The following is a 13513-nucleotide window of genomic DNA, read 5'->3' as shown; positions in this document are numbered from 1 at the left end:
CCCCCCTGTCATAAATATAACGAATATATGTATGACATGAACAAAGATGAAAAAATAATGAACTAAAGATATCTGAAAGAGTTTCATTTGCTACAACTACCATTAATATATGTATTGTGCACATATCCTATTGTTAAGCAAAGTAATGTTCTACTTATACATATATCTATATATGTACACACAATTTATATACCAGAGTTTAAAAAATAATTGCAGTATTTCTGCGTTTTTTTATAATAATTTTTGTAAAATATATATTCAACGTTTATGAGGATATAAATAAACATGTATAATGCAGAGGGGAAAACGTTTTCTTCATATAATACGTTTATGATTTGGAAGCTCAAAACATATTTATATTTGCTGCAAAATGTACAGACCACATTTGACAAAAAGGGAGGAGTCAGGATCATGGTAAGTTGTGAGGAAGTGTTACTGAAAATAGTACTAAGGTATTACGCCACTAATTACACGCCTGTATCACTTCACCATGACGCTTTTTTGAATAATATGTGTATACATTTTATTAATCCCTATTGATAGGGAGTGATTTGCAAAAATTGTAAAAGCTAAAGTATAATAAACCAGTTGGATATAATACTTTGTATTTTTATCACGTTGTTACTTTTATAGTATCAGACAACCTTTCATACAAAAATAAACAGAAATAATCATCTGGTAGTTAAACAATTATTTCAACTGTTATTTATCTCTTAATTACTCCTTGACTATCATTGTCATATAATTTATCCACAATCTTTAAAATGAATTGAATATATAAAATTAATAATATTAAATTCCTACATATTATTTCATTTAAAAATGTATTATTTATAATATTACTTAGCAATGAATACTATAGCAACAAATCTTAATACTTTTTTTTTTTTACTTCAATATTGTACTTAGTAATATCATATAACAAGGTGTAGCTATTTTTTATACTTTATAGAGATAAAATGTTCGCCAATATATATATAACACTTGGCCAGAAGAGTTCTGGGCTCCACACATAGATGGCAATATGTTTTGGTACTAAGTGTGGCGTTACTTCCTTAATGTCCAAAACAATGGATTAAAAACAATTTTGTGTTTTTAATTTTACACTGCTTCCTGGTGGGAAAAAATACTGTTCAAGGTAAGCAAGGACTTAAAAAGTGTTGTAGGGACTCTGCTCCGGAAAAAAAATAATAGTAATTTTAAAAAGCCAATTCTGAAGGGAAAAAACACACGTTTTCTTTGTTAAAACTGGGAATTTTACGCCCATGTGTTATATACAGGGTCCACAGAAAATCCTGTTAAATTAACTTCATATAATATATTTATATGTAAGGTTGTGAGATATTATGTTTAAACTCTAGTTGGATCGAAACTAGATCAAAACAAAAAGTTTTGAATGAAATAACAATTTTGTTAACTACAGTGGAAGCCAAGAGAGAGGCTATAATCAAGAAGTTCCTGAAGGGCAAATCTCAACTAGGCATCTTGAGGAACCTAAACAGATTGTTGGGCAATCCCATGCTCATCAAGGGAACCATTGAGGGGTACGAAGAGACTCAATCTATCAAGGACAGCCTAGATTAGGCAGACCCATGTCAAAAAGGACACCCAGAGACGTAAAGGCAGAGATTGCAAGAACTACGAGGAGAAACCTTAAGAAGATGGAATAAGATTTCATCATGGGTGCAACATGACCTGGGGATGTATCCCTACAAATTGAAGCGATATCAACACCCGTCAAGCAAGGTAAAGGCTAAAACACTTGAGAGAGGCAATGTCATTCTTCAGAAGCTGAGGACTGGCACGGGTCCCAAGATTGTGTTCAGTGATGAGAAGATTTTCACTGTGGAACAGGTTTTTAACTATCAAAATGATCGTTTTCTGGCCAAAAAAGATGAACTGGGTGTCCATGGAGTCAACAAAGTGCAGAAGCTACAGTCTGTGATGGTTTGGGCGGCTATTACTGAGACAGGGAAATCCTCCTTGGTGATTGTGCCGGCCGGATTGAAGATCAACACCAAAGAGTACATTAGCACTCTTTCAGAGGAAGGCATTGTTAAATGGGCACAACAGCACTTCTAAAATAAGCTTTAGACCATCCAGAGAGACGCAGCGGTGTTATGAAGTCAATTTGAGTGACTTCAATAACAAGACAGTCTGGTCTCCAGCCCCGACCTAAACGTCATGAATTACTCCATGTGGTCCATTCTTGAGAGCGGAGCCTGTGTGACACCCAGCCAGAATTTGGACCACCTGAAGGCCAAACAGGTGGTTTCCTGGGACTCCATCCCCGTGGGCATGGTGCGTGCAGCATGCAAGTCCTTTCCAGAGAGACTTGGGGCTATGGTCAAGGCTAAGGGTGACCATTTCGAATGAAAGTTATACCATATGTTTTTGAACTTATGTTGACCTATGTCTATAATTATATGCAAACTGTGTAATTAGTTATATCATCAGTACTTTAATAAACATTTAATAGAACTTTCTGTGGATCATGTATACGACAAGGGATCAACAAAAACAAAAAAAAAGAATTCCTTTTATTTTGAAATGGGAGCATGAGTATGTAATAACTTATTACTTTGTTTATTTATCAAAAAAAAAAAAAAAAAAAAAAATGAATATGAAAAATCAATGACAGATCAAGTCACACGAAGGAATCAAAAGCTGACAACAAAATACACTTGGTATTTTCTGTTAAAGAGTTAACTACGTTATTTAGAGGCTGGGTTTGATCAACTTTTTAAAAATTTTGAAAAAAAGTTATCAGGAAAAGTTGTCCATTAGTAATAAATTAATTTATGTAAAATATGAGCTGGAGGAAGTGAGTTTAAGAGTAGAGATAACTAGGATTATATGCGCCCCAAGATAATTTGACCCTAATATACCCCCCCCCCTAGTATTTATTTTAGAGTTATTTCTTTTTACATGATGTGACTGTAAATGACATGATCTTTCAGCCATATTGCATTCAATCTAATTGTACCACCCATGTGAAGAAGGTAAGTATTTATTAGTTTTCCCTTTTTTTTCTCAGATTTTTGAATTTTTGGAATTGTCATCAATTAGCAAATTAATTTTGTTATACAAAATAAGATAAATAGTAGACATAATGTGGAGAAAAATGGGAAAATAAGGTTTCCAACTTCTCAATTTGTAGAAAGGACACCCAAAGCTGGCACAACTTTTATTTTGCCATAAATTTGTCAAACTTTGCAAAATAGGGGGTGTATCCTAAATAAAGACTAACAAAGACTTCTTGAGCTTTTTAAGTAATTTTATCAATCATATAATACTATTTATGTATTATTACCTCAATAAAAATAATAAACTAATTGTGTTTCATTTATACTCATGCAAATATTGTGACCCTTATTACCCTGAGCATGGGTTAATTTGGGTGAATTGTAGATTTTCAAAAAAATTATCTAACTTTAAATATTTTTGCGTGTTAGAGATAAGTGTTTATAATTTTTATCGCGCAAGATAAAGTACATCTATTGTGACAGTTCTAGCTTCATGAATATAATATATTAAAAAAATGTAGGTAATTTTGAAAAGGTGTCTCATAATACCCCAATAATGCCTGCTGTCTTTTTATACTTTAAGATGGAAGAATACATTTTAAAGCCTATAAGGAAAAAGGCCTGATTTACCTGAAAAACTGAGTCTCTTTAGTCCTAACCATATCTTATCAATTCTCATTTAACCTAAAAAAATGAGAAGGGATGTGATATTTGTAGAATGTAAAGAGAATAAAGTATCATTAGTTATCTACAAAAATCCCATCCCTAACAATAACACGAGGCAAAAGATGAACAAAGCACACTTTGAATAATTGAAACCTCGTTCCTTGAATTCTCATTTTTTTTTAAATTTATCATTATTACTAATATTGGGTGGGAACTTTTTTTTAGAGCCTGCAGGTCCTGTTTTTCGGAATTTCTTAACCTTATCCGACTTACAGCAAAAAAAATCAACTTAAATAGTGAAATGGATGAACAAGTTAATTATCGATGGAGATGAAGACTTACAAGGTTAATAGAAATACATGGCTATGCTATCATGTAAACAGGCTTGCCGGAAAGCAATTTGATGTACCGTACCAACTGCTGGACAAGACATATATATTTTGACGTCAATGAGTATAACAACGGTACTGTAACAGTAATTGTCAAGAAAGCGATATATAGCTACTCTTGATAAGAGTGATACTCTTTGACGTCACTATTAAAAAGCGTTGTGGAAGTCAAACATCAGTCGGAAAAGCGTTATGGTATATTGTATAACCTTGTATTTTTATTAGCCTTGGAGACTGTATAATTATGAAATAAGCAACTCGACCTACAGGCTAAACATCAACTTGCCACGTTCCTAGAATTCATATAATTATAAAAATATGAGACAATCAGCAAATTTCACAGCTCATACTGCTTCAAAAACACAAGTTATATTCAAAATACTGAACTTTTGAGCATGTATGAAAACATATTAAATAATTATACAGGGTACTGCAGCATAACTTCTTTCAGCACTAAGGTGTGCGTGGTTTCATGCTAGAAGCGAGATTCTAATGTTTTCTTGGAAATACAGCCATTTAATAGCATGTGTTGGTGTGGTAAGGAACTTGCGTTTACCGTTGACAATAAATATTGCCATAAATGTTTTGATATAATATTTTACAATAGCTGACTAATTGCAATTTAGCTCCTTAGTTTTTATTGGTGCGATTCATGAAAATCAGTTAATAGCTTTAATTTCTAAGATACAAAAAATGATTTTTTTCTATTCATTTTCATAATTTGAAATTCGCAAAATTCTTTGAACGCAAATCTCTTATCTTAGCACGAATAATCATGCAAGAGAAAAAAAAAGTACTTGTCATTAGATTTGGTGGCATGCAAGGATGCTAAATTGGTTCAATTTGATCAACTTGGGTGATTTGAAAAGGTTTTATTCTAAAAAAACAAAACATTTTTAAGTTCTTTGGGGAATCACCAATAACTAATTACTTAATCAACTGATCATGCATAACTATAGCATAAAATATGTATCCAATTAAATCTCGCAGAGTTTTATATAAAATAAATACCTTAATGAAAAGTTATTCAAAGAGAATCAAAAACTGAAACAAGCACCGGTTATTAAAATACAGAAGTTCGGTATATGGATCATGGGGACGTCATCTATCCAATATGATTTTCAAAACCTTTTAAAACAAAACGATCAATGTGTACTATCATTATGAAGCAAAAACTGAACTTGTTTTACGAATGGAGTGTTGTAAGTCAATGAACAACACGCTCGTGAGAAATTATTCTCACGAATTCAATGCGCAATGTTTTATTTTCATTATTATTTAATTCCTGAGTAATTTTTCCTAAATAGATTCAATTATATTCAAAACCTTATCGAATATTTGTGTGTGCTCATAAAAGATGAATATAATTGTAAGTCCTTATTAGGCTCAAAGTAGAATTGGGGATCGAAATCGGATTAATTCTAGCCAATGTCCTTTTTTATATCCTTTTCTCCTTCCTTTATTGTCACAACTGATTGTAGTTGATCTAATGAAACGTAATGAGTATTATTCTTTCTCTCCTCCTAAACATTCTTCAAATTGTCAGGGTTACCATGTTGATTCTCGGTTTCTTTTTTTAAACATAACCATTATACACTGGATTTTCATCGTTGTATCGTTGTCTATGTGCATAGGTTTGATACTCAGTAACTCATAGAGAGGAAAATATTAGTTATGTATCGCGAGCTGAATTTTCCTCTCCGATTATTTTCAAGTTTCTGAAAAAAAAAATAGTTAAGGAATTGCGAGCTATACTCGAAACTCGCCCAAAAAGTCGTTGCTCGCCTGAGTACTCGTTACTCTCCCTTAAGGTGGGTTACCACATCTAACGAAAATTTGTAAATATACGTGTATAAGTTTGGAACGGACCAATATTCAATGTATTTTTAAAGAACTTTTCATTTTGTTAATCTTCAAAAACCTCAACAATTATTCATATCAAAATCAAGAGGGTTTGGGATTTAAATTGAACCTTATTTAGGGGAGAGAAAATGTCAGAAAAAAAAATTTTGGAAGCACTTTAGATACTCCTAGGCTTCTAAAATTTACAATAAACACTTGGATTTGTATTGACATATAAAATATAATTTTAAATGGATTTAAAATGAATTCTGATAGCTCCTGAGATGAATTTGACATCATTAGGATGATAAGAAATATTTATAATATCGATAATACGACTAAATCAAATTACCCTTCATTATCTACATTTAAACTTGGGAAACGTTCTCAGCATGATTATGAGTCAACTATTTTTTTTAAAGGGAAAGGAAATATGAAATACATAACAAAAGGATGAATATGTTAAAGTTCCTTCTACCAAAGATGATTGGCTATCAATTAGTGAAGAATATGAAGAGTAGTGGAACTTTCCTAATTATATTGGTATGTTTCCTTTATAATTATTTAATTTAATATTAAAGGTGCAATAGAGGGAAAGCATATACGAATAAAAGTGTTAATTAATTCTAGTTCATAATATTTAATTATTGTGCTATGGGGGATTTATGATCCTAACTATAGGTATTGCATTAATTATTTTTATGTTTTTAAACATTATATCAATTAACAATTTTTTGTGTCATCTTTGTGCATAATCCATACATAATCTTTACAGCCACTCATGTTTACTCACTATTACATTAGTTTTTTCTTGCGTAATCCTATCTGTTTCTACTCCATATAAAATATTCTAAAATTGTTCTTCTAATTTAACATCACCAGTAAAGTCCGAGCTTAGTTTAATGCCTCTTTATGCACAATTATTAATGACGTTAATGGAGTTGATCTTTTATTTAGAAGACATATAAGACCATAGATTTATCCACTCTGCCGTTTTTATAGGTCAGAAAATTAGTCTCTTAGCCCAGCAGTGTAATGATGAGTCAGGATTCGCATGAAACTAAATCTGCAAGTGTTATAGACTGTATTATTTCAATTGGAAAGCGTAGTTTCCCAAAAACCTGTACCGAAACAATGTGTATGTATATACTGTCTGTCACCTAGTTTATATTTCCTTAATATGAGCCTCTTAGCCATATTGTGGCGCTTACTTGAAGGAGTTAAATCACTGACGAGAGCAAGTGGTACAATTACTGCACTTAAACGAGATAGAGTAGATATTGGACTCTTAGATACGGTTAAATTGATTGCCATATATTGCTCGGACTTCTTGTACTAACACAAATCATTCCAAGGGGTATCCACGTCTGTGGTACATATACTCCGCCATGAACTGTAGATAAACATACCAAATGGACAAAGACGAGTAACTTCTCACTCTGATATTTGGAATAAATGGTTCCAAAGATAATATATTGTGTTGTAAAAGAACGATTTTGATTGAAAACAGCAATTTTAAACATCCAACGGGCCTTGATCACAGCACGAGGACGTTTGAGGCAAAAATCCTTGTTGCTCAGGGTATTTAATACAACACTCACTCATTTCATCAATGAACTTAGATCAAAGAGTGTCAGCTTTTTTTTGCTGAGACAGCTCACACTTTCAAAAATGATTAGAAATATTTTGAAGACAGATACTTCTGATGGTTTCGATGTTTCTATTTTCAGGTCTTTGAATATTTATGTCAGCATGGCGTCACCAATATGATGAGGATATGCTACCCAGAGTAACAGCCGTCCCAGGACCTGTTGAAGAAAATACAAGAAACAGTGTCACGGCCCGTATTAGAGACATTTGTGTCAAACACCCTCGATGGTTTCAGTATATCCATACTTTTCTGAGTTATAATTTTTCCTGAACGTAGGTCAGTGCCTGATTTGTAAGATGGAATCCCAAGAAGCTCCGTTCACATCACCGATACATACATTCAGCCGCTCTTAATTAACAATCTCTTTTCAAAATGCTTAATGTGGCACCGGTAATATAAATTCGAATTTAAAAATATTTCATACAGTGTGTTATTATTATAGGTAGATAATTTTTATCATACCGCCAAAGCAATATTTTTTTTTTACTTGGGAGGGGGAGGGTCTGATGCACCCTGGTACATATTTATAAATATATATATTTTAAGTTCATATATTAAACTTTCAGGACTTGGAAGAATTTTTCGCCCTCCACAAACTCAGTCTTAAATTAGTATTTTTAATGAGAATCAGTATCTGTGGAAATATCTATTAAAAGTACAAATAATTTAAAATAAAGTTAATATTAATTTATTAAAACTACAATAAAAATGACATATATATATATATTAACAATTTATATGGTTGACAAGATTTTTACGATAAATTTACATAAATACATTGTATAATTTAACGTAATCAAGAATAACAAAAATACTAAAGATTATATAAACTTTTTAATTAAATAAAAATATCTAATACTAATTCAATATGACAATCTTTGACCTTTTTTTTCAAGCACAAGCGATGTTAGAAGGACTTGCAGGCAGCAACAAGTTCCTAAGTGGGAATAATGGCCCTAAACCTCTTAATGTCCACCTTTAATGTTGCGATGGAGTTGCTAAAACATTCTAAAACTTGTATTTCTAATTTGATCTTGACATTAGATCCAAAGGGTTAATGTCGGCTGTGTTAGAGGACCAGGTTTCAGGCTACCAAAAATGAAAAATATTAACCTTCATCCATGACAGGTGTTTTTGTCTTTATGAGCTAGAGTTGAATAGTATTAGAACACATATACCTTACATCAGCTATATTGTTCATCCAGGGATTCAGTATTGAATGTTGTTGTTTTTTTAATTTAATAAATAATAGTTACATATCATGACACCCATTGCTAACAACTCAATATTCTTCAATATTACAATAAAATCCTAGAACTAGTACTTTTGCAGTTATGTAATTAATTTTTGCTTGATATGAGGTGGAATAAAAATAAGAAAAATCTTTATACAAAAGATGCCATCCTATTAAGGCCTCTTATTATCCCCCCAACCGAGGTATTAAAGCCAACCCTATCTTTCTTTTTCTTTATATGATCTAGAAATTGATTTGCCTACTAAAAAGTATTGTCAGCCTATTGTTTCCTATCATTTTCATAAAATTAAAAAAACTATCCCCAGGGCCTATGTCTCTTCTCTTAAAAAACACCCTCTTTGAAATAATTTTTCTTTCCAAAATCTCATTTGCCGCAAATTCACAACTTTCATTTGCCATAAATTATCAATGAGATATTTATTTAATGGACGAGATCCGAAAGTGACCATCCAGTATTAGTATTAATTGAGGGTTTCAGGCCAGAAGGGGATCTCGGGGTTCTAATATATTTTTTTCTTTGTTAGTGAGCTTTTGATAAAACTCTTTCTGCCTCAGCAATGGCCATAAAAACGGTATATTACTATCAGTATTCTGTCTTCCTGTTGTATCACAAGAGCTTTGAAATGGCAAGGGAAGAGGATCGGGCACGGCAAAGTTTGAAAATTGTGTCTGCAATTATATTTACATCATTTATTTACAACTAATCACAAAAAAATAATATTAATCATAATTAAAATTGACATTAATATTGTATAATTTTATCGTGAAACCTCTGTATTGTATTTTACCTTTATAAAAATGAATTTTGGATACATATGAGTAACTAATGTGCTTCCAATTATTATTTTTATAGGATTTTCTCTCCTTCAATCAAGGTTAATTTTAAATCACAGAAACAAAGTTATAGATTTTCATACGAAGAATTATCGAGGTTTCAAAATTATAATATGGAAAGTTCTTAGAAATGCATGCTCTATAGGTACTTTTATACTTACACAATTATTTTTACAAATTCTCGTTAGATGTGGCAATCCGCCTAAATACTTTTTGTACACTAACAAACTCGACAGTTTGAAAACCAAGTTTTTTAAAGAGTTAGTCAAAATATTTCTTTTAAAAATGGGGTTTACCCTTCTCTAATAAGTTATATTATGTTTCCCGTTAGTTACACTAACATTCTTAATCGGTTTAGATTAAGTAGATTTATTCCTCATGTTCACACAAAACTTTTTGAATCTGAATACAAATATGCTTTGAGGATTAAGATGTTTTAATGGGTATCAGGAAAAATGACAAGGGAAAAATGGCAACAGATAAATTCCGAGGGAAAAATGCCAATGGAAAAAATGGCAGGAGAAAAATAAAAGGAAAATTGTCAAAGTAAAAAAAATGGCAAGATTATTTTAAACTGATATAATACCTATGATCAATAAAATATATATTAAGAAAAATAAACAACAAGACAGCGGTTCCAATGGAAGAAGTGATTATAACATAATTCTCCGTTTCAATTATAATATAATTAGACATGATAGATTATTCATATTGAACAAAACTCTTTGACTGACGGACAAGTATTTCTATAATAATAAGCAAGAGTAGCGATTTTTGCTTTGTTATGATCCAGGATGTGTCACAAGAAGAGGTAGTTGGCTGTGGTGCGACAAACCACTGAGAGGATTCGGCAGGTAGTCAAAAGTCGAGTCGTTGGAGAGTGCGAGGCAAACTGTAAAGCTCATTACAGTTGGAGCAATCTGAAATTGCAATAGAACTATGGTCTTTTCATAAACCGTCTTACTTGTCCAAAGAGAACGAAACAGGCTGTATTAAGTAGTTACCTACAGGACTCGAATTCTTGAATTTGTTTATCTAAGACTGTAAATTCATACTTCCAATGTATCAAGCCAAGTTATGAGAACAATAACAAGTGACTTTTAGGCTCCTTCAAATAATTTTTATGTGTATTTTCTAGTATGATAAAATGGCATTTGAATATCTAAGTACGTTTGTAATAAATAATAATGGTCTTTAGTGATATTTATCAAAGAATATGAATATTAAAACTCTATATATTCATTCATTTCAATTTAGAATGAGAATTCTGCTCTAACTTCATTAACTTCTAAAACAAATATTAATGTAAATTCCTTAGGCAATACTTAATTCCATCCATTATTTTATTTATTGACTAAATGTAAAAACATATTTAATGACGAGAGAAATGGCTCTAAAAAAGGCTATTTGACACTCTTGCAATTAACAAATTTGCTTAATTTCGGTACGTATAGTTGGGGCCAACTCTATGGGAAGGTTTCAGGCCCTCAAAGATTTCAGGTACCTAATATTTCTCTTAACTGTATTGTATTCCAAAAGTTTGGCATTTGTGACACTATTTTGTTTATTTAACTCTAGGTTTACCTTTCAATTACAGAGGAATACAATCTTTTTTCTTTAATCATGGTAAGTATTAATCCATTCTTGTTATCTTAAATACAGTAATAATTTGACGAAGGCCCCTAAAGAGTTTGTATTATGAATAAAATATATATCATCAAATTAGTGAGTTCGATCGTTTTTTTCGGCTGGCTCATAATGAAGTGAAAATTGCTGCTCATGCCTAGTATTATGAAAAATGCTTGTCTGTCAGTCCAAGAGTCTTGTCCGATATGAATAATCCATCATGTCTAATGATATTATAATTGATAAAGGATAATTAAGTGATTAGCACTTCTTCCATTGGAACTCATGTCGTATTTGTATATTTTTCTTAATATATGTTATATTGGTGATAGGTCACTTTAAAAGAATTTTTCCAATTTTTTCAACTTCGAAACTTTTCCTTTTTTTTTTTTTTTTTTTGCCTCTGCCATTTTTTCCATTTCCATTTTTTCCTTGACATTTTTTCCTAAACCCGTTGAAAATTAAAAAAAGGAATCACAACTTGTGAGAGTTAAGAGTAAATACTTGCATTTTTGGTATACGAACCAAGTTTTTCGTGTATTTTTTTGTTGTCTTCATAAAACTTGACTAGCAATTGACAAGTTTTTCTCATGGCACATCACTAGAAAATATAGATTATGTATATGAACTTCAAAGACCATTCCTAGGTACGATGGAGTAATTTTAATATTATAATGATTATTTATCTGGAATCAGTGCCACTCCATCTTTCCAATTAAGATAACAATTTAAAAAAAATAAAACCTTATTCCATTGCCTTTTCGAAAAAAGAAATTATGTTACCCCATCTTGTACATGATTAAATAAAACTTATATATGGCTTTTTTTATCGAACTATACGGATATGGAATTGCTTCGTCGAAGAGGTGACTTTACTGTTTAGAAACTTTTAAAAAATCCCCCTTATTAATTCATATAATTGTATTAATATTATTTAATTCTACCACATTATATCATTTCATTTTACCATATTATTTCATTAGATTTTATCATATTGTTTTATTATATTTTATCTTGTGTCAGCAATATTATGCTTTTTTTAGCCACTAGTCGAAACCAAACAAAAAAAAGTATTGAAATGTTCAATTTCTGGTTTCTTTGGGAAAAAATAACTCTCAGGAATGATTGCCAATAGTTTAGTGTTCAGTTTGAGCGTCAAACTCGTGATTTTCAAGCTTATCCCAATTTCCAATTTTGATTCTTCTAATCTCTTAGTGGACAGACTAGAGATATATAGAACAAACTAAAAATATATATTCTCCACAAGGTAGTATTATGACACTACGTAGTTTTGGGGCGCAAAATAACTAAATTGAAAAAGGTTTCCTTTTCTCTTTTTTTAATGCTCGTTTTTTTATTTAAATTATAAAAACAAATCTATATAAAAGATTGTTAACTAAAGTTATTTTAAAAAAACATCAAAGATTCCAAGGTTATTAAAGGGATGTGGTAATAATCCCCGTTATTCACTAAAATATATAATTTGTCCGGTTTAAAAGTCCATTGTTTCAATATATCTTGCGATTGTTTTTGTTTAAACCTGCAGGAGGAGGATCCATTTTTTTCTACAAGTGTAGATAATCGTGAGTGTCTTGGCAGCTATTGCTTCAACTTTAAAGTCATTTTCTCCATTCAATTTAAGTGTAATGAGCCAGTCTGACGCCTTTAGAGTTATGTTAAACATCTCTGTAATTATATTCTCCGCCATTAACAATAGAAGTCTAACTCTATCACAGAAATAAAATAGGCGAAAGGAGGATTCTACCGCCTCTTTACAGAAGAAACATCCACATTCTGTTTTATTTGACTTGCTGGTGAATATCGAGGATGTCGACAGCCTGTACCGAAACTACTTCTATGACCACATTGTAAAGGGGTTTGAGTGTATTATTCTTGGATTGATTGCTTCTTCTTCCATGTTAAATTTTTTCCAGCGTTTTGCCACCAACAAGCTTGTCTGTGATTTTATTTTTTATTCAGTCATAATTTTTTTTTTTTTTTTTTTCTTCCCACAGAACAAATTCCTGACTCCTGCGTGAAGAATACAGTTTGCAATATTTCCTGAAAATCTTTTCAGCTCGCCTTTTGAAGTTAGGGCATATTCTTTATAGTACTGATCGACAGTTCTAAGGCCTGGGATAAATTTGAGTGGTTCATCAGGACCTAAGGCAATGAGAGTACCAACGACTGAGCTTTCCCAAGAAACTACCATTCTATACAAGTC

At 31.5% G+C, this 13513-nt stretch overlaps 1 protein-coding gene across 1 annotated transcript; it reads left to right on the top strand.

The window, feature by feature from the left end:
• Positions 1-1701: 1701 nt before the first annotated feature.
• LOC121114034 (uncharacterized) lies at positions 1702-2082 on the top strand. The gene has a single exon (XM_040707852.1). It carries the CDS (start codon positions 1702-1704, stop codon positions 2080-2082), a length of 381 nt encoding a protein of 126 aa, XP_040563786.1.
• The last annotated feature ends 11431 nt before the right edge of the window (positions 2083-13513 follow it).

Source organism: Lepeophtheirus salmonis, chromosome 3, assembly GCF_016086655.4.
Source record: "Lepeophtheirus salmonis chromosome 3, UVic_Lsal_1.4, whole genome shotgun sequence".
NCBI classification, from domain to species: Eukaryota; Metazoa; Arthropoda; class Copepoda; order Siphonostomatoida; family Caligidae; genus Lepeophtheirus; species Lepeophtheirus salmonis.
This window is presented reverse-complemented; position numbering and strand designations above follow the sequence as displayed.

Bases quoted from the DNA above. Each gene is read 5' to 3' on its own strand.
- LOC121114034 (XM_040707852.1), top strand. From the start codon at position 1,702: ATGTATCCCTACAAATTGAAGCGATATCAACACCCGTCAAGCAAGGTA.